This window comes from Cucurbita moschata, unplaced genomic scaffold (genome assembly GCF_002738365.1).
Source record: "Cucurbita moschata cultivar Rifu unplaced genomic scaffold, Cmos_1.0 Cmo_Scf00020, whole genome shotgun sequence".
Taxonomy (NCBI): domain Eukaryota; kingdom Viridiplantae; phylum Streptophyta; class Magnoliopsida; order Cucurbitales; family Cucurbitaceae; genus Cucurbita; species Cucurbita moschata.
The window spans coordinates 681,387-703,947 of NW_019268536.1; the positions used below are offsets into that span (position 1 = coordinate 681,387).

The following is a 22,561-nucleotide window of genomic DNA, read 5'->3' on the forward strand; positions in this document are numbered from 1 at the left end:
TTTTCCTGGCAAGTCGTCAAATTCATCATTTTTTGGTAACTATTAAAAAAAACTATATCTATTCACCATAAACGGGTCACATTAATAACTAAAACATCACAAAATTTACTATCATCTATTATAATTAAATGGGTTAAAAACGGGATTTAGTTCATCTAACTAAAAAAAATTCTCAAATTTCTTGTTTTCCAAAAATTCAACCCAACCAAAAAACAAAAACTAACATGATTTGGTCCGAGGCATTTTAGGAAAGCCCAAAGCAAAGTCATGAGAGCTTAGGCTCAAATTGGATAATATCATACCATTGTGTAGATCTGTGATTCCTAATAGAGTTTGAATAGTTCGAGTTAGTAACTTAGAGTTTGCATTTAAAGAAACTACGAGAGGTTCAAATTTGTATCTTTACCCTTAAAAACTTCGATATAGGGATGAAATAGAATAGCACAATCTTCTAAATCTTCTGTTGTTGATGAACTTCGAGTTTCTTCTTCTGCCAGAGCCGATCCACTGCACTGTCGGCATCTCCCTACACAATATAAAAGAAAGCACCACAAGTATGTAATAGAACTCTTTATCGTCTGTGTGCCCAATGATTATGAGAGGAACCACATAAAGAACATGAAAATTGAATATTGTGACAAACTGATATGGTGCCAGACATGATACAAGCGATCATAGGAAGCATCAATCTCATAGTGATTGATGAACTCTATAGCATGATTCAAGACAGTTGCACGAAAAATAATTGGGAGCATCGATGTCATATCCAAATGACAGAAAAATTATGAGCAATGGCTGCTTATCCTTCAATAATGGCTGCTCTCACCGTTTAAGAGGAAGCTAGAGGACAAAGGCCGATCACATCAAAGCCATCTGCGGACTCAATTTTGGTGACATTTCATTTCGTATCGATTGAGAAGGGGAACAAAGCATTCATTCAATTAGGTAGAAGAACAAAACATTCTTTTATAAAGGTGTAGAAACCTCTCATTTGCAAACGTGTTTTAAAAACCTAAGGGAAAGCCCAAAGAGGACAATATCTATTGGCGGTGAGTTTGGGTTGTTACAAATAGTATTAGAGCCATACGCCGGGCGATGTGCCAGCGAGAAGGGTGAACCCCGAAGGGAGCTGGACATGAGGCGGTGTACCAGCAAAAATGCTGGCCCCAAAGGGGGAGTGAATTGAGGAGTCCCACATCGATTGGAAAAGGAAACGAGTGCCAACGAGATCGCTGGCACGAAGGAGGGTGGATTGTCAGATCCCACATCGATTGAGGGAGGAAAACAAAGCATTCTTTATAAGGGTGTGGAAACCTCTCCCTAGTAGATGCGATTTAGAAACTTTGAGGAGAAACCCGAAAGGAAAAGGCTAAAGAGGACAATATCTCCTAGCGGTTAGCTTTGACCGTTACAATTTTACAGGCTTCTACCTTTCTTCTCATTTTCTTTTAGTGCATTTTGATTATCGTCTATAGAATGTAGTTTAGCCATGTTCAAAATTTCTTTACTTGAGCTATAATTTAGTCTAACTATAAATCTTCTGTGTTCTTTACTTTTGAGTCAAATTAGCTTCAATTAGGACAGCAGCTCATAAACTAAGTGCTTAACAATGTAACAGGCAACAACAATCACAGATGAATGAATAAACGTGTTTGTTGTTGCATATAAAAACACAGCCAGCAGAAGAAGAATAAGCCATGCTCAATAGTCAATTGCATACCCTTTTCTAGGAGAACTAAGATCAAACACCAACGGATGAAATCATAAGCAAGTTGAGTTCATTGGACTTAAAAATACCTAAACAATCCTGAGTCGAAGTAAACTAATATGTCCTGTTCCAAGTCAATGATCGAATGTATTACAGATTAGATCGCATCCTATCGCTACAAATCCATCAATAACGAGTGCGAGAGAGAGAGAGAAGCAAAGAACAATCACCTGTGCCCGAAGGAAACCACAGAGAGCAAAAGTGGAAAACTGGCCAGTGTAGATGCCATTTTCATCCAAATGCCCAATGTTGATCTGGACGGAAGCATGGTCCTTGGAAGTAATCAATCGATTCGTTGCGGAGCTGCATCAGCGACACAATAAGCCATGAATCAAGTGCGATCATCGAAGCTAGACGATAATAATAAGATTACGAACCATTTTCTGGGAATTTAAAGCTCTGATTTTACCCTCCTCGTTCTGCATCTATGAACTAATTGTTTAGAATTAGAAAACCTGCGACCCGATCAATGTTTCGTAAGCACACATACAATTGCGATTACCGATTCTGCCGTCAGATAATGGAGGGAAAATCGATTCAAATTTGCAAGGAAAAAGAGGAAAAGATTCTAAAGACTACAGAGAGAAATTTAACCACTGCGAGGAAAACTAGCGATCCAAGAGAGAATGGCCGATAAAATTTGAATCAAATTTAAAATCGAAACTGCGTTGAGAGATTTTATTTTTAAGCCAAAAGTTTGTTGGATTGGTACCCAACTCAATCTTCTATTTTGGAGTTCGGTTCTAGTTGTCCAGTTATAAATTTAAAAAAAATTAAAAAGTTTTATTTATCCACCATTTATAATTATTCGATAAAATTTTAGATAAAAAATATTAAAAATTCACTAACAAACAAATTAACATAAACACGAATACAACTAAATACGATTAAATACTGCTCTTCAAAATTGATAAATATAAAGGTAAAGAAAATATAAGTAAATGATAGATCATTAAAATAAAAAATAATAAAAATAAAAATGATTAGTTTAAAAAAATTATACACGTAAAAAATAAAAAATATTGTTGCATAGATTTCGAGGCTAATTGTAAAAAAATAATATTGCAATAGATAATAAATACATTAGCATTTAGAATTACCTATCACAATTTTATAATAAATTTTTTTAAATTTATTGGAACATTTCGAGTCAATAGTTTTAGGTGTCAAAGAACGCCTAAAACAATTAACGATTCTCTCACAAGTAGAAGCTATAGTAAACACGATAAAAATATTTTGAACAACTTCGGATAAAATTATATATTTAAATTCATTTACTTTCCACCAAGTCCAATGAAAAAAATGATAGATGGAATGTAAAATGAATTTTAAAGTCGTTTTCCAATCAACATAAATATAGAAATTTCGAGTTAAAAAAAATTCTCTTAAAAATACTGAAATGATGAAAACATTATGCTTTAAAATTACTCAAATGTATGAACATTTGAACACGTTATTCAAGAAAATTACTACTTTTGAATTGCATTTCTACGAAAAGCTATCAAACTCTTCGTCTCTATACCCTGTAGTGTTTCTTTTCTGGCTTTTTTCAGTATCTTACTTGTTCCTCCCGGGTAGCTTCGTTTATTATTGTTTGCAGATGAAACTTGACAAACTTTTGTGTGTACTCTTGGCTTCTTCAAAACCTTACTCGACGGTGAAATCTCACATATCTTTACTTGACGACTCTGTTTTCGAGCTTTTTCGTTTCGGCAATTTTGTATATATCGTTTCTCAATTTCTACCGCCTTCTCTTCTAATTCCTTCATCTTCAACTCGTACATTTGCTTCCATCTGAACGATTCCTTATGCTTCATCCTTTCAAGAACGTCGTTGACAGCATCTATACCAAACTTTCTCTCGTAGAAAGTTTTCCATAATTTGTTTGTTACGGGAGTGAGGTCTCTTCCTTTCGAACAGTTCTCTATATGCATCAGTTGGTCGACGGTGCAATGCGGCAAAATATGTTCAAGGAAATTTAGATCGGTTTGGCCGACATCTCCAAGAAGTCTCAGGCTATCTATAGCTTTGTTTACTTGTTCAGACATTGTTTGGCAGACTCGAGAGGGTACAGGTTTAGCCTTAGTTTTAAGTTTGAAGTAAATGACTAAAGCTTATACACTTACCATGCTTCTCGTTCTCCTTTTATAATTATATTCTATTTTGCCGTTATAATTTCAAATTTTATTTTAAAATATCTCAATCTTTATTTTAAAATATTTATATATCAAAATTTATCTAAATCTCTTACCAGATTTAAATATTCTAAAAATATTTAAATATCTAAATTTTTATTACTAAAATATCTAAAATAGAGCGTAAAATTATTTAATTTAATTCAATTTCTTTTTCTTTTTTAATTTTAATTTAATTTTATTCTTATAATTAATTATAAATATCAAAACTCAACCACTAAATTTAAATTTTAATATTTTATAAATAATTTATTACAGTAAATATTAAAAAAAAATAATCTTACATAATTCTAGAGGGACAAATGGCATGTTGAAAATGAAGCTATCAACCACTTGGCTTTGACTTTGACTTTACTGGAACCCCACAAATTATCCCACAAGCTGACACTCACACGTCATTTGCCACGTATGAAGTTAATAAATGTATCCCAAATAAAATCACCTTTTTTTATAGAAGTAATTTAATTAATTTACCGTTATCATTCCATATTAATCTATAAATTTTCATTTTTATTATATTTTAACATTTGTTTTATTTTTCAAATTTTGCACTAAAAAATATTTTTGTTATTATAAAATTTGGATTTCAAAATATATTCGTATTTATATTAGACAAAATAAAGGGGAAAAAAATATTTAATACATATTTTAAAAATAATAATAATAAAATAGCACCATAAATTTTATACCGTATATTTTTAAAATATAATCAATAAACCATTTCTAATAGCTATCAAGTTTCTGATCGAATCTCCGTTGTAAACCTGAAAATTTTTTAGTTGGGTTATCCCGTTATCAACTTAAAAGAAATTAAAAAGTTTTATTTATCCCCATTTATAATTATGGATAGAATTTTAGATAAAAAAATATATATATTAAAAGTTCACCAACAAAAATCAATCTATAATTATTAAAAAAATCATCCACCATAAACAGAGAAAATTATAATATCTTAACATCATTCAATATTACTATATAACTAAATACGACCCTCCTTAAAATGGATTAGTCTAAGTAAGGAAAATAGAAGGAAATGATAGATCATCAAAATAAAAATCAATAAAAATGATTAATTTAAAGAAACTATACATATCAAAAATAAAAATAAACGTTGAAATAGATTTATTTATACCATTATACCAAGTTCGAGGGCCTAAATGGTAAAAAATATATATATAGTGATATAATAATGTTACAAAGATAATAAATACATTAGAATTTAGAATTATTTATCTCAATTTTATAATAAATTTTTTTAAATGATTTTGTGTCAACAAAACTCTTAAAACAATCAACAATTCTTTTATTAATACTAAACGTTGATCCACAAGCTATAGTAAATACTAGAATGATAAAAATATTTTGAACAACTTTGATAAAATTATATAATTAAATTCATTTACTTTCCACCGAGTCCAATGAAAAAAATGATATAGGGTCGTTTTCTAATCAACACAAATATAGAAATTTCGAGTTTCAAAAAAATTCATTTAAGAAGACGTGAAATGAAAACATTACTCTTTAAAATTACTCAAATGTATGAACATTTAACACTATATGCGTTTGTTTAAAAAATGACTTAAATGCAAATATAAATCATATCCAATAACCTATCATAAATCAAATTCTTAAAATTTAAACCAAATTATAGACGAGAACAAAACTTGGATTTATTTCAATTCTATTACACCGGTTATTCTAGAAAATTACTACTTTTGAATTGCATTTCTCCGAAAAGCTATCAAATTCTTCGTCTCTATACTCTGTCGTGTTTCTTTTCTGGCTTTTTTCAGTATCTTGCTTGTTCCTCCACTGTAGCTTCGTTTATTATTGTTTGCAGATGAAACTTGACAAATTTTTGTCTGTACTCTTGGCTTCTTCAAAACCTTATTCGATGGCGATATCTCACATATCTTTACTTGACGACTCTGTTTTCGAGCTTTTTCGTTTCGGCAGTTTTGTATATATCGTTTCTCAATTTCTACCGCTTTCTCTTCTAATTCCTTCATCTTCAACTCGTACATTTCCTTCCATCTGAACGATTCTTTATGCTTCATCCTATCAAAAACACAGTTGACACCATCCTTACCAAACTTTTTTTCGTAGAAAGTTTTCCATAGTTTGTTTGTTACTGGAGTGAGATCTCTCCCTTTCGAACAGTTCTCAATATGCATCAGTTGTCGACGGTGCAATGGGACAAAATATGCTCAAGAAAATTTAGATCGGTTTGGCCAACATCTCCAAGAAATTTCAGACTATCTATGGCTTTGTTTACTTGTTCAAACATTGTTTAGCAGACTCGAGAGGGCACAGGTTTAGCACGGGTTTAAGTTTGAAGTAGATACTAAAGCTTATATATTTACAATGCACCTCGTCCTCCTTTTATATTTATATTCTATTTTGCAGTTAGAATTGTAAAATATCTTAATCTTTATTTTAAAATATTTATATATCTAAATATGAAGTAAAGTATTTAAATTATTTTAAAATTTTCCTTTTATAGTTGTATTCTATTTTCCGGTGAGAATTGTAAAATATCTTAATCTTTATTTTAAAATATTTATATATCTAAATCTAAAGTAAAGTTATTTAAATTATTTTAAATTTTTTAAATAATTCATTCTTACAATATTTAAATTGTTTTTAAAATATTTAAACATATTTATTCTTCCAATATTTAAATATTTTAATTTTTATTATCACCGTATCTATTATTTAATTTAATTCAATTGAGTTTGTGATAATCTTCTAACATTTAATTTCTTTTTCTTTTTTTAATTTTAATTTCATTTTTTTAAAAAGAGGAAAAGATTAATAGAACTCGAAAGAAAAATCTAACCACTCCAAGGGATCCAAAATGTAAAGGCTTCCGATCAAATTTAAAAGAGAAACTAGAGGTCTACACAGTTAGATTGAATTGGATTGAAGAATTTTTTTTACTCAGTACAAAAGTTCGAGTTGGTTAGATTGCTAACCCAACTCAATCCGAAAATTTTCACAACCCAATCCAACTCGAAAATTTTCGGGTTGGGTTGTCGACTTGTCAACTTAATAAAAAATTAAAAAGTTTTATTTATCCACCATTTATTAATTATTCATAGAATTTTAGATAAAAAAATATTAAAATTTCACAAAAAAAAAAAATATTTATAATTAAAAAATCATCAACATAACAAAATAATATCTGAACATAATATTACTGTACAGCTAAATACGATACTCCTCGAGAATTGATTGCTCTAGAAAAATATAAGGAAATAATAGATCATAAAAATAATAATAATAAATAAATAAATGATTAATTTAAAGAAACTATACGTATCAAAAATAAAAAAATATTATAAAAATAATATTTTTTTATTTTTAAAAAAGTGATATAATAATGTTGCAATAGATAATAAATACATTAGCATTTAAAATTATATATCTCAGTTTTATAATAAAAAATTTTAAATTTATTGAAACTAATTTTTTATTCAACAATTTCGTGTAACGGTTTTAGATGTTAAAAAGAACTCGTAAAACCATCAACAATCATCTCACCAATACTAAACGTGATTTAGAAGCTATAGTAAACACTAGAACGATAAAAATATTTTGAACAACTTTTGATAAAATTATATATTTAAATTCATTTGCTTTCTACCAAGTCGGATGAGAAAAATGATAGATGAAAAGTCAAATCAATTTTAAAGTCGTTTACCAATCAACACAAATATAGAAATTTCGAGTTTCAAAAAAATTTATTTAAAAATACGTGAAATGAAAACATTACTCTTTAAAATTACTCAAATGTATGAACATTTTAAACGTAAATGTAGATATAAATCATATCCAATAACCTATCATAAACCATATTCTTAAAATTTAAACCAAATTTATTGATGGTTATACGTTCCAACAAAACTTGGATTTATTTCAATTCTATTGCATCAGTTCTTCAAGAAAATTACTACTTTTGAATTGCATTTCTCCGGAAAGCTATCAAATTCTTCATCTCTATACTCTGTAATGTTTCTTTTCTGGCTTTTTTCAGTATCTTGCTTGTTCCTCCACCGTAGCTTCGTTTATTGTTGTTTGCAGATGAAACTTGACAAACTTTTGTGTGCACTCTTGGTTTCTTCACAACCTTACTCGACGGTGAAATCTCACATATCTTTACTTGACGACTCTGTTTTCGAGCTTTTTCGTTTCGGCAATTTTGTATATAACGTTTCTCAATTTCTACCGCCTTCTCTTCTAATTCTTTCATCTTCAACTCGTACATTTGCTTCCATCTAAACGACTCCTTATGCTTCATCCTTTCAAGAACGCCGTTGACAGCATCTATACCAAACTTTCTTTCGTAGAAGGTTTTCCATAATTTGTTTGTTACGGGAGTGAGGTCTCTTCCTTTCGAACAGTTCTCAATATGCATCAGTTGGTCGACGGTGCAATGGGGCAAAATATGCTCAAGAAAATTTAGATCGGTTTGGCCAACATCTCCAAGAAATCTCAGACTATCTATGGCTTTGTTTACTTGTTCAGACATTGTTTGGTAGACTCAAGAGGGCACAGGTTTAGCACTGGTTTAAGTTTGAAGTAGATGACTAAAGCTTATACACTTACAATGCTTCTCGTCCGTTATATTCTAATATGTGATTAGAATTTCAAAATTTATTTTAAAATATCTTAATATTTTATCTTAAAATATTTATATATCTAAATTTTGATTTCGACTGTATTTAAATTATTTTAAAAATATTTAAATATATTCATTCTTACAATATTTAAATTATTTTAAAATAATCTAAATATATTTATTCTTCCAATATTTAAATATCTAAATTTTTATTATCACCATATCTATTATTTAATTTAATTCAATTGAGTTTGTGATAATCTTCTAACATTTAATTTCTTTTTCTTTTTTTTTTTTTAATTTTAATTTAATTTTATTCTTATAATTAATTTTAATATCAAAATTGAATCACTAAATTTAAATTTAAATATTTTATAAATAAATATTAAAAAAATAAATTTTAAATGCCAAATGGCATGTTGAAAATGAGCTATCACCAGTCGGCTTTGATTTGACTTTGTTGGATCCCACAAATTCACAGCTGGCACTCACACGTCATTTGCCACATAACGTGAAATTAATAAATGTATCCCAAATATAAAATCACATCTCTTTTTTTATAGAAATAATTTAACTAATTTACAGCTGGCACTTCTTATCGTTCCATATCTATAAATTTTCATTTTATTATATTTTATATTTGATATTTTTTTCCGTTCAGAAATTATATAATAAAATTTATAATATAATAAAAATTAGTTTTAAAATATAAAATATAAAAGTCCATGATTCACGTAAAGGAAGAAATAATTACTCAAAAGAAAATAAAATGTTAAAAAAGAAATAATAATAATAATATAAAGTGGGTCCCACAAGATAGGCAAAATCCTGTATAATTACGAAATTGCCATGGAGAAGCAAAAAAGAAGGCGAAAAACTATGTCTGAATACAAGGAAGCGCTTTCTTTGTAAATCGCGTTGTTCTCTTCCTTCTTCCACCGACTCCGAGAAACCCTCTTCTCTGTCGATCCTTTGTTCTTCGCGTTTCAGATCGAAATTAAAATCCAGTTTCAATTTCAAATCCATTTCTGAATCTCCATTGCCATTCGCATTCCAGATTGATTTTGAATTCTTCTGCTGTTTCTGTTCAAGGTTCTCATCTCGGAATCTGAGAAGATGATCGAGCGCATTCTCGGCCCCATCCGTCTCCGCCGGATCCAGAGGGCCTTCCGCCACAGCGCCGTCACTGTTCTTTGTCTCTTCCTCACTGTCGTTGTCCTCCGCGGTACTGTCGGCGCTGGCAAGTTCGGCACTCCCGAGCAGGACTTTAAGGAGATCCGTGACCATTTCACCTCTCGCGGTCGTCGCGTTGAGCCTCGCCGTGTTCTTGAAGAGGTACAGCCGGAGACTACCGACAAGCCGGCTGACCAGTCCAATAATTACGCTACATTCGATATTTCGAAGATTTTGGTGGATGAAGGTGAGGATGAGAAGCCCGATCCGAGTAAACCCTACAGTCTCGGTCCTAAAATATCCGATTGGGATCATCAGCGAGCTGAATGGCTGAAGAACAACCCTGATTTCCCTAATTTCATTGGACCTAATAAGCCCCGAGTTCTTTTGGTTACTGGATCCTCCCCAAAGCCCTGTGAGAATCCTGTTGGTGACCATTACCTTCTGAAATCGATTAAGAACAAGATCGATTATTGTAGGCTCCATGGGATTGAGATTTTTTACAATATGGCACTTCTTGATGCTGAAATGGCTGGTTTCTGGGCTAAGCTTCCATTGATTAGGAAGCTTTTGCTGTCTCACCCGGAGGTTGAGTTCCTATGGTGGATGGACAGTGATGCTATGTTCACTGATATGGCTTTTGAGGTTCCATGGGAAAGGTATAAGGATCATAACTTTGTGATGCACGGATGGAATGAGATGATTTATGATCAGAAGAATTGGATTGGGCTGAACACCGGAAGTTTTCTTCTGAGGAATTGCCAGTGGTCGCTGGACATTCTCGACGCCTGGGCGCCAATGGGGCCGAAGGGCAAGATTAGAGATGAAGCTGGGAAGATCCTGACTAGAGAGCTGAAGGGCAGGCCAGTTTTCGAAGCTGATGATCAGTCAGCTATGGTTTATCTGCTGGCAACTCAAAGAGATCAATGGGGGAACAAAGTATACCTTGAGAATGGGTACTATCTACACGGATATTGGGGCATTCTGGTCGATCGATATGAGGAGATGATTGAGAATCACCATCCGGGGCTCGGCGATCACCGATGGCCTCTCGTCACCCATTTCGTCGGGTGCAAGCCGTGCGGGAAGTTCGGAGATTACCCAGTAGAAAGATGCCTGAAACAAATGGACAGAGCATACAACTTTGGGGACAATCAGATTCTACAAATCTACGGCTTTACACACAAATCACTGGCCAGTAGGAGAGTGAAGCGGGTTCGGAATGAAACGAGCAATCCGTTGGAGGTGAAGGATGAACTCGGGTTGCTTCATCCAGCATTCAAAGCTGTGAAGGTATCATTATCTTCTTGATAGCCATTATAATACAGTGTTCAAAATCGTATGGTTTTGGTATTTATTTATCAGTTACTAATAATGTGGGAGATTTGTAAACTTTTTTTGGGTTCAAAATCTGCGTTTTTGATGTCAATTTCATTGATTTTTAGAAGGCTTTCCTCTTAATGGAAAATCTGAGAGATTATCTGTTTTTCTTTTTTTCTTTTTTTGGGTTAAAAGCATTATCTAATTTTGAGTTACAATAAAGTCTAGATTTCGTTAATTCTCCTATTTGTATAATAAAAATTCATTACCAATCTTTTAGGAGGAACACAATAAAACCCAACTCTGTATTATTAATGACGTAATTAATGCTCATGATTAATAGGGGACTAAATGAAGAATTTAGAAGTTAGAAACCTCAAGCTTGGAATAAAGAGAAATGAAATTAGGACACTTTTTAAGTTGAATTATAAATTTAATTTCATTAAAAAATTAAAAAAAATTATTTAATTTATATTGAGGTTCATGTCCAAATTAATTTGGGCTTTATTTCTACGTCCAAATATTAAATTTACAGCTTTGCCATAACATGAACGAAGATTAAAATATAATGTTCTTTAAAAAATAATTGTTCGTTCAGGCTTTGCTCAATTCTTCAGCTGAAAATCTATCAAACTGTTCAGCTCAGCTGCATAATCCAAGTCTGAGCCTACTAAAAAATGCATCATAATTAATGTCATCAATGAAATTTAATGGAGAATAATATACAACACCATCTCAAAAATGGAGACACCCTTCAACTTCAGGAGTCTCAGCTGACTGCCGCCATAGCTGGTTCTGGGTAGCCAGCAACGACATCGAAACACCGCTTGCAGAGAGTTGGATGTTCCGGGAACGACCCAACTCGTAACGAAAAGTTCCAACATCTTTCACACTTGGAACCTTCAGCACGAGACACACCAATCCAAACTTTGCTGCCTTCAATGAGACACTCTCCAGTGTATGGTGTGTTCTCTGTCAGCTCATTCTCTATGGCTTGATGAACCTCAACCTGTGTATGCCATTTCCAAAACACATGACTATCAAAATGTTGTCCTAAAGCTCTGATGATTATGAAAACTGGATCACGTTACTAACTATTCATAATCGGAACAATCACCAAGTCGAAGGTTTGGGTTTCGATCTAAACAAGATTTCCATAATAAGAAACTACAATGTGTACTTTCATGGATCGAGGAAGAATGTAGCTCCATCTTTCCATCTTATTTATCTATTGAAACCAAAGAACTTTGACTTCCAACAATCACCAGATCAAAGGCTTGGATTTCGATCTAAACAAGATTTCCATAACAATAAACTAAATATGTACTTTTATGGATCGAGAAAGAGCGTAGCCTTGACTCCAATCTTTCCTTCTTATTTATCCGTTGAAACCAAAGAACTTTGACTCCCAACAATCACTAAGTCAAAAGCTTGGATTTCGATCTAAACAAGATTTCCATAACAAGAAACTACAATATGTACTTTCATGGATCGAGGAAGAATGTAGCCCTGACAACACCTTTCCTTCATTTTCCAAGAAAAGTAGGAGAGCATAAGTAAGACAACATGATAGCGATATACACTAATACGCACGTCCTTTGACTTGAGGCAATGGAACAATGAATCATGGCACTTAAAACACTATACCCAATAAGCTATAGGTTATGCCTTTGTAAAAGAAAAACCCTGTTAGGATTACCTGAGATGTAATAAATATTCTTTGCAAAGTGTCTGCGTCATGGTTGGATTCACACATTTCACACAGCTTAGTAGCCAGACCATCTCCTGAGGCATGTAGATGGACTTTAGCCTCTAAGCTTGAACCAATCAATTTCCCAGTTCGAGCAACCTCGAGGACTTTATTCACCTCGGTTCTTAGCTGATCAAAGTGCTAAATGGTTAGCGAATCTTCTCAGATCCGAGGTTCAATAATTTAGTTTAGTTCATATTCGTGACAGTAAACCTTGTTTATAAGTTGTTATCAGAACTTCTGTAATCGTAAAGACATTAAATACCTCAAGAATATTTGCCCAGAAGTCAACTTCTTCTCTTGGAAGAGAAAGCCTAGTCTTATTTAAACTTGGCCACCTTGATTCAAAGACAAATTTTGCAGCAGAACCATCGTCGTTTGTATATTGGAAGGGTAAATTCTGCCACACATCCTCAGCCAAATGAGGCAATATTGGAGCAATTATTCTTGCTATGGAAACGATATGCGCTGCTAGAACTGTTTGACAACTTCTCCTAGTAAAACTCGTGGATCCCCTGAAATTGCCAACAAAATTAGCATTTTGCTTAAAGAAAAGAACCCCTTGCATAAGGAATAAGTAAGATAAAAAGAGAAAACTTACCCCACATATAATCGATCTTTAGCAACGTCAAAGTAGAAATTTGATAGATCAACAATTACGAACCGTTGTATGATCTGAAAATGTGAGAAGTTCCATGGTCAAATTACCACCAAATATACAAATTACCCAGGATTCGTTCTTAGCTCTAGAAAGCAACGTAAATTTCAGAAGACCACAAAACTTCTACCCCATTTATAATGAAGCAATAAGTCATAATTCAACGTTGTTTTTGGACATTTTGTTGGGTGGCTTTCCCAACTTAAAAGTCCTTACAGAATCATGTCAATATTTGGACGTATAAGTCCTCACAGAGTCACGTCGATCATGCAAGTAGTGTCATTGATAAGCTGGAAGAGACCTTGAATATAAATCAAGCCTTTAGGAACCAAAGGCTGAATCTAAGCATCCGTTGGATGATACTTTTCCAGGATATCCGTAAGAATTATTAAATGTAAGCTCAAATATGGGGATAAGAATTCAGTTTATCCACAAAGTTACAGCAACTAGAAGGAGGCATAGCTTTATGAATAGATTGGTTTTAAAGTTAATACAATCTTGCAATACTGTTGGTTTATTTCCAAAGCGTGGCCATTTGAGTTATTCTCCCAGCCCTTGACACCAGATTATGCTGATAATAATTAAAATTCAATGAATAAAATAATAAGATCATCAGAAGAAAAGTCACCTGAAAAATCTTAAAGAACTGATAGCTTTCATAGCTTTCTCTGATGTTGTTAATGATATTTTCAAGCTGAAACAATGCATGCTGGTCAATCCTTGGAAGATCCTGATATTGTACAGCATTTTCCTCCTGTCAATACAAACGAGATTATTATTATGTAGATACATAAAGAGAAAGGAGGCGAAAGAGTTGCTAATCTAAATGCTGATTCAAGAAAGGGGAGAAAAAAAAAAAAAAAAAAAACAACAGAATGCACCACAAGTCCTCTCTCTCTCCTACAAGGCATAAGCTAAGGAAAACATAAATGATTAAAATGAACTTACTGTCCAATCATGCAGATTTCCTAGAAGGAACCTTAATGTTCCTCGTAGCTTCCTATAAATATCTGACATTTGACGGAGAACTTGAGAACCGATCATCACATCACCGGTGTAGTCCACACTGGAAACCCAAAGGCGCAGGACATCTGCTCCATAGCCTGGGGCTTCCTGCCAGATACAAACAATTACAAGGCATCCAAGGGATTTAGTCTAGCCACTTTTAATGAGGAACCAGATATGAAAGTAGAACACTTCGAACCTTTTGATTCTTTCCTCCTTCAATCACAGACTTGGGATCAACTACATTACCCAAAGATTTGCTCATTTTCAGACCCTTCTCATCTAAAACAAATCCGTGAGTAATGACACTGGAATATGGAGCCTTCCCTGTTCCAAAGAAAGTCTAAAATTTTATACATCGGATTAGCTCCAACATAGATTTGATTCTGTTATGCATACACGTCGAAAGAAATAGATTCCCATTTATATAACAGCAATTGACCATGTAGCAGGCTCCCTTGCGATTGGTTTTGAAAGTTAAATAGATGGTTGATGGTTGGTTCACAATCTTCTTTACGAGGTTTGAAGTAGCTATTGGTTTTTCGTATTTGGTGGAGGCTTATTCTTAGTGTGGGCATTCATTTGCAAGCTCTCGAAGTCTTTCAGGCAAAGATAAAGGAATGTTTTATTAAATTTCATGGCTAATCTCTCCATCTTTATACTTGTTGTTAGGTATTTTTTTTCATTTATTTGGAGATGTTGAATATGTTACTGTAGTTATATAACACATGAATTTCATATATAACCTGGATGTAGACAAGAGAATGGGAGGTACAACAAAATGTCATGTTCGTTACTTCTAAACATCATTCAGATAGGAATTGCATAATCAACATTTGCCACACTTCCCTCCATGAGGATACATTATATCACTAAAGGATAATGTATGTAGAAAAAGGAAGGGGGATAAAACGAGTTACATTTGCATACCCTATTTCCTAATTTTTCGAAGAAATTTCTAAATAACTTCTATTAAAGAGTATAGAGCAGCATTAACTTTTCCAAGAAAAAAAGAAGACGTTCACAATTTTAATCACATCACCTTTTGTGGCAATGCTTGTCAACAAAGAACTTTGGAACCAGCCACGGTGCTGGTCTGTACCTTCAAGGTACAAATCAGCAGGAAAACTAAAACCATCTCGTGTCCCTAATACTGCTGCCCAAGAGGAACCTGAAATAAGGAGAGTGGAAATTTACAATCGAGTTCGATATCAAATTAACAGCATATGTATGACTTTTGAGTAGAAAGATCCAACTGATAACTGCTGGAGCATTTCTTCTTCAGTGGCTTAAAAAATGCCACCGACTTCACCAACAAAATTGTTGTGAATTAAGCAGGAAAATTCTCAGAAGAAACATTAGTGTTCGTATTGTTTGTTAGAAACATTTAAATTTAGTAATTTCACTAACGGAACATTATAATACCTGAATCAAACCATACATCCATTGTATCAGTTCCCTTTTCATATTCAGATGCAATTTCTCGGTATTTATCAGGAAGAAGATCCTCTACCGTCATATACCACCAAGCATCACTACCCTTTTTGGCTATTATTGCTGCCAAACAAACAATAAGAAGTATCAAACTTAATGAAAATGCGCAAAGCCATTACATTATAGAGCTGTTAAAAGTAATAACATAGTTTAGGAAAGGAAATTGAGAGTAATAATAAGTCTGTAAATCTTACACTTGATGTGGTTTACAGTGTCGTCATTCATAAGAGGTTCTTTGGTCTGCACATGATAAAAGACTGGTATTGGGACACCCCACGTCCTTTGCCGAGATATGCACCAATCAGAGCGGCTCGAGGTCATTGCAGAGATTCTATTTTCAGCCTGGACAGTAGTCCATTCTCACGAGGCATTAGTGATCAGATAGCTTAAAAAGCAGTATGGCTTTATTTAATGGTTGATTATTGAACAGGGGCACCAGTTAGATGTGCATTAGGTTAGGAAGAAACAGAAACAATGCAAAAAAGAACTTCCTATTCAAAAGTACAGCACACATTAATATACCAACCATCATTGTATGGTGATTTAAATGTTAAACAAATTTGGGAATCATGAGGTAAATATTTAAATGTTAAACAAAGGGAAAAACCAAATCAAATTTTTTTGTTAACAAAAGAGGTAAATATTTGAATCAAGCACTAGGAGTAAACAACAATGTCATTCGAACATCAATACCTGAGGAGGTATCCACTTTACTTCACCAATAGCATCCATAGCAGCCTGGCGAAATCCCTCCACTGATGCAAACCATTGCTCAGTTGCCCTAAAAATTGTTGGTTTCTTTGTTCGCCAATCATATGGATATTTATGCTCTGTATGAAGAGATGACATGTTGAAACCAAATAAATATGAAGAACCCAGACAAGGATTAGAATCATCATTTTTTCTCCTCCTTGTAGGAAGAGAGTAGAGTTTGTCCTTTTTTTTTTGAGGGGAGGGGGTGGGGGAAGGTGAACGCCTTACCGTACGATTCTTCCAAAATAAGTGAGAAATGATCATCCAAATATTTGACAACAGCCGTATTGCCATCCCCAAGTACATCAAGCCCGCTGAATTGCCCAGCTTCTTCGGTGAATTTTCCATCATCATCTACAGGAGATATTAGGGGGAGTCCATACTTCAAACCAGTCGCATAATCCTCCTGACCATGTCCAGGAGCCGTATGGACCAACCCAGTTCCTGTCTCAGTTGTAATGTAATCTCCTCCAATAACAACTTGGCACTCCCTCTTATCAATTGGGTGGATATATCTGAAGAAAACAATAGATTTGATGCTTAGTACACACAATGAAATCAAAATAATAAGGTAAATTATTAAGGACCCATTTAATAACCATTTGATTTGATGTGTTTGGTTTTTGAAAGTTGCGTTTGTTTACTTACAATTTCTTTACCATGTTGATTTACCACATTTCTAGATTTCTTCTAATTGAGTCTGAAACCTACAAGTTTTTTTAGGGAGAAAATTCACTTGATAAGAAACTGTCATTTTCACTGTTCCTTCTCATTGTTTAGGGAATGAAATGAAACCTGCAGTTTTCAAGTTCTGAACCCAACAATTTTTTCTTCACAACAAGCTTCACACCCCATTTTGCTTCCAAAGTTGGCACCAGGTCTGATGCTACAACAAGGAAAGGCCTATTTTCCTCATTCAGAATATTCCCAGGTCTTTTCTTTTTATTTCCAGACAAAAAAGAGACATCTTCTGACGGTGCCAGCAGTTCAACTATGGCATAGTGAAGCTTGGCATTGACAGCAACCGCTAATCACAGAACAGTGAGGGAAAAAGTTTAGAATGCATACAACGTAAAGATAGACTGCTCAAATGTAGTAGAATCATGCAATTGTCCCATGAGAGTAGCCAAGGTGCACGCAAGCCGGCCCGGACACTTGCTCCCACTGTAATAATAATAATATAACTGGGAAACATACAGGAACAAATCTACTACCACATTGCCCCCACGGTAACACAAACAAGAACTCACCAGCATTGGCTGGAATAGTCCAGGGAGTTGTAGTCCATATGGCCAAGCACAAGTCTGGAAGAAATTCTTGTAGCATGCCGCCTGAAGATGGACCTTCCTTGACCAATCTAAAAATAGCATATATGCTTCTTGAAGTATGCCCCTCAGGGTACTGAATGCAGTTATCAAACAGGTAGTGCAGGGAAAAGAAAAAAAAAAAAAGATAATGTCAAATTTGAGCAAATGATAGGAAGCCGAATGAGATACAGATTAGAGACAAAGTTTATCAAGAACCCTAAAGCTTCGTCCCACAACTGTAATAAGATTATCTAAATTGTTCATGCTCTCATGCTTCAACAGTTGATTTACCTCCAATTCAGCCTCGGCAAGAGCAGTTCGTGATGAGGGACTCCAGTGAACTGGCTTTCTCCCTCTAAAAATATATCCTTGAATGGCCATTTGACCAAACACCTCAATCTAACATAAAAACAATACAAACACAAAACTATTGAATTCAATTCTGCAACAAAGTGCTTAAAGGAAGCACATAGAAAGTAGAACATTAGAATGCATGCAATAGTTACCTGGGCAGCTTCATATTCAGGACTGAGAGTTAGGTACGGATTGTTCCAATCTGCCCATACTCCATAGCGCTGCAAAAATTGAACAGCATACTTCGAGAAATTTAAAAGAAGAGAGTCATGAAATTTTCTATGAAGAGTAACTCCCACGACACACTAAACCCAGTACTCAGACAGCATTAAAGATGAACATGCTTGCATAGACATAATGTTGACATGAACCAAAATTATCACATAAGATTGATCACTTTAACATGACGAAAGAAATATTAAGCATTGAAATAAATAAAGTTGAGGTGATTAGGAAATTGCCTTAAATGATGCCATCTGAGCTTTCACCGTAGCTTTAGCAAACTTGGCAGCCTTATCTCGCAACTTAATTGGGGTAAGATCTTTCCTGGCTTCTTTATCCAATGACTGCAGAACTGAATAGCTCAAGATTACAGTTAAGTTTCCTTACCTTTGTCCCTAGAGACCTAAGACGTTACCCCTCAGTAAAAGCTTATCACGGAGGTTAACTACTGAAAAAGATACTTGCCTTTTAACTCAATTGGTAGCCCATGGCAGTCCCAGCCAGGCACAAAACGAACTTTATAGTTTTGAAGAAGCTGTTAGGAGAAGAAAATAAAAGGAAAAAGAAATACTAGTTAGAAACTTTTAAAATGTAAAGCAAGGAGTTTGTTCTTCCAAAAACTAAGTAGCTATTACATGGCGGAGGGATCACAAGTTAAAATTAGACACCGTTTGTATATAAACTCCAAGGCAACAGTAACCGAAACTGAATCTCAACAGAACTTCAGTATGCGGTGTTGAAAATAATTACTAGGGATACAGACATACATTATAACATTTTCCAGCTTTTTTTTTTTTTTTTTCTGGCATGTTGTCTGATTTAATGAAGTGTGGCTAAGAATAAGAAACTAACCTTGTAACGGTTGATTATATCCTTCAAAATCTTATTCAAAGCATGGCCCATGTGAAGATCACCATTGGCATATGGAGGACCATCGTGAAGAATGAAGTTTTCCTGAGACCAGATGTCGGCAAATAAGTTATTTTGAATGGTGGACAAAAGAAGGACGATATCCCAAGAAGACCGAAGAACGTACTCCAGTATTTCTTTCAACAACTCGATTGAACACTTGATGGTCATCCCATATTTTCTGAATTTCTGGCTCCCTAACCGTAGAATTTGCTCTCATGCCAAATGTAGTCTTTGGCAGATCAACAGTATGCTTGTATTTTCCATCTCCTTCATTTGTCTCTAAACAAACTCAAGCAATCCAAGAAATCAGAAACTTCATTGAAAAAATGCAAAAACTCATTCAAGAAGTCATGTAATTCATAAAAATCAAAAGCATAGATTTGAAGGGAAATGTAATACATAATTGCCGAGACTATGCACCTTTAGATGCTTTCTTTGCTGCCATAACGGGCCCTCTAGCCCTTCTCTTTGAGGAAGGTAGGAATTCATCATTTAAATAAGTAGAGTAACGTGTGACGCTCAAGAACGTAAATACTTTTGCCGAAGAGCTTCCTCTAAAACGAAATGAAGGAATATAACTTCTCCCAAGTGATGCAGAAATTCTTTGTGATAATACCTGGAAATATGAAACACGAGTAAATTGACATCAAGCACCAGCAATTCACATTCAAGAATAACGGTCACAGATGATTTGATCGTTAAGGCTAAACACCATTTGCCATAACTGAACAGCTAGAAGTACCTCCTAAAAGAAATTTTGATTTTTTTTTCTTTCCGACCAAAAAGAAAAACATCATTATCACATGGTATTTTTGCTCTATGTAACGGCCCAAGCTCACCGCTCCCTTTCGGGCTTCCCCTCAACGTTTTTACACCCTTATAAAGAATGTTTCGTTCTCCTCCCCAACCGATGTGGGGTCTCACAATCCACCCCCTTCGGGGCCCAGCGTCATCGCTGACACTCGTTCCTTTCCCTAATCGATGTGGGACCCCCCTTTGGGGCTAGCATCCTTGCTGGCACATCGCCTGGTGTACACCCCCTTTCGAGACCCAACGTCATTGTTGGCACTCATTCCTTTCCCCAATCGAAGTGGGACCCCTCTTTGGGGCCCAACGTCCTTGCTAGCACACCGCCTCGTGTACACCTCTTCAAGGTTCAACCTCCTCGTTGGCACACCGCCCGATGTCTGGCTCTGATACCATTTGTAACAGCCCAAGCCCACCGCTAGCAAATATTATCCTCTTTGGGCTTTCCCTTTCAGACTTCCCCTCAAGGTTTTTAAAACATGTCTACTAGGGAGAGGTTTCTGCACCCTTGTAAAGAATGTTTCGTTCTCCTCCCCAACCAATGTGGGATCTCACACTTTAGCTCTTAGGTTAAGCAATTTATAAAAATAATAAGAAAAAGAATACACCCCCAATGTTCTTTCACGAGATTGAATTTACCAAGACACAAGCACAAGTCTGCAGAATCAAATGTCAATAGCGTATCAAAATTGAATCGTTATGAACATTGAAACGTGGTATTAGAAGATAACCCAATAGAAGGAGCAATAATTCAAACACAGAAAAACGCACTCCAAACAATTTCCAATACAAACGCACTGAACAAACATAAGCAATTTAACCACTACACTCTCTAAACTCAACAAGAAGGATATGAAGTAATCAAATTAACTCCATAAAACCTTCTTTTATCAGAAAAAAAACGACAGAATAACACAAAGAAATGTAAACAAAGAAGGAATCGTTCTTGAATCATCGAAGTAGACTGCTTCAAAATTCAACAAGACTGGCGTAAACAGAGAGATAAAGAGGAGAAGAGAGAAATTGTACTGAATAAGAAGACGTTTGAATGAGAGATTTGGTGGCTCCTTTGCACTTCAATGCGGAAGAGCCGGCGGCAAAGGACGCATACAGCGGCATATTGACTCCATTCATTTGCAGAGCCTCTTCATCCTCGGGGCGATAGGAAGTATGAGAGAGGAAACTAATGCGGGATTTTTGTAAAAATAACGCATTTTATTCCTTTGGAAATTTAATCTTTAAATATTTTGAAAAATAACGCATCATAATATTAAATAAATGTCATTTTATATATTTTTTAATAATTTAATCTATAAATTTTATTTTGCAGTATATTTATAATTTTTTTTATTTTTTTATTTTAAAAGCTTCCATTGTCGTTTATAATTTCAGTGTAATTAATTTAAATTTTATTAATAAAAAGATGGTTTTTTTTAGTTGAATAATTTTTCTAAAAAGAAAAAAAAAATACTTTTATGAACAATTTTTGTTTTATGATTTTATTTTAGTCCCAAATTTATTATTAACATCAACGGTAGTGAATCACTATCTTTCTTTCATCGGTAGGGCGATCAGTCTTTTCTCTATGTGTAATCAGAGTGTAGCACCTCTCTTTATGAGCCTCCACAGATGTAATAAAAAGTCGAATTCTGTGTCACAAATAGAAATAAGAAAATTAGGGGTAGGGTCAACGATCACTCATGTCACGGGTAGCACGACGAGCTCAACTTCCACTAAAAAGTCAGAACCTCTCCGACTCCACTTTAGTCATTAATCAACCGATGAGCCAGACTTGTGAAGCAAGCCAACGATGACCCAACTCACTCAAAGCATGGATGAGAAGCATAAAATCCCGACATGGAGTTGAGAACCATGATTGACCCAACTCATGACTTAGTGCAAACTTGAGTATAGTTTAATTGATTCAAACAAATATCATCGACCAACAAATTTGAAGCTCAAATCTCACTTTCAAACGTTCTTGAATGACCTAAAAAGTTTTGTTTGTTTATATTTTGCAGGTCTGTTGTTCCGAACTATTGATCTCAGAGTCATGCCCCTAACTTACCCAAGTCGGTAGAATCCTCGAGTGTTGATAAAAAAAGTCGTGGGCATCAAAATAATCATAATAGAGATCTATAGTAAGAGTCTATCGAATTGGTAAATGAGTTCATCCAGATAAGTGGTTAGATATTCAAGGGGAGGCTCGATGATAGACTATA

At 34.3% G+C, this 22,561-nt stretch overlaps 2 protein-coding genes, 1 long non-coding RNA gene and 1 pseudogene across 3 annotated transcripts; 2 read left to right on the forward strand and 2 right to left on the reverse strand.

Moving 5' to 3' along the window:
- Positions 1 to 236: 236 nt before the first annotated feature.
- LOC111457980 lies at positions 237 to 22,404 on the forward strand. Its single transcript, XR_002713036.1, has 3 exons — positions 237 to 331; positions 4,694 to 4,700; positions 22,389 to 22,404. It is a non-coding gene; the product is annotated as an uncharacterized LOC111457980 (long non-coding RNA).
- Positions 297 to 2,346, reverse strand: LOC111457978 (annotated as a pseudogene).
- LOC111457974 (xyloglucan 6-xylosyltransferase 2-like) lies at positions 9,456 to 11,244 on the forward strand. The gene has a single exon (XM_023100445.1). The coding sequence runs from the start codon at positions 9,701 to 9,703 to the stop codon at positions 11,066 to 11,068; it is 1,368 nt and encodes a 455-aa protein (XP_022956213.1). The 5' UTR covers positions 9,456 to 9,700; the 3' UTR covers positions 11,069 to 11,244.
- Positions 11,634 to 21,522, reverse strand: LOC111457972 (isoleucine--tRNA ligase, chloroplastic/mitochondrial). The gene is made up of 22 exons (XM_023100441.1): positions 21,369 to 21,522; positions 19,953 to 20,148; positions 19,657 to 19,811; positions 19,473 to 19,574; positions 19,086 to 19,155; positions 18,860 to 18,972; positions 18,551 to 18,619; positions 18,336 to 18,443; positions 17,988 to 18,138; positions 17,533 to 17,764; positions 16,966 to 17,252; positions 16,678 to 16,814; positions 16,179 to 16,326; positions 15,916 to 16,047; positions 15,533 to 15,661; positions 14,690 to 14,817; positions 14,434 to 14,598; positions 14,114 to 14,239; positions 13,429 to 13,502; positions 13,093 to 13,342; positions 12,777 to 12,956; positions 11,634 to 12,086 (listed from the first exon to the last, which is right to left on the reverse strand). The coding sequence occupies exons 1-22, from the start codon at positions 21,471 to 21,473 to the stop codon at positions 11,847 to 11,849; spliced, it is 3,297 nt and encodes a 1,098-aa protein (XP_022956209.1). The 5' UTR covers positions 21,474 to 21,522; the 3' UTR covers positions 11,634 to 11,846.
- Positions 22,405 to 22,561: the final 157 nt, after the last annotated feature.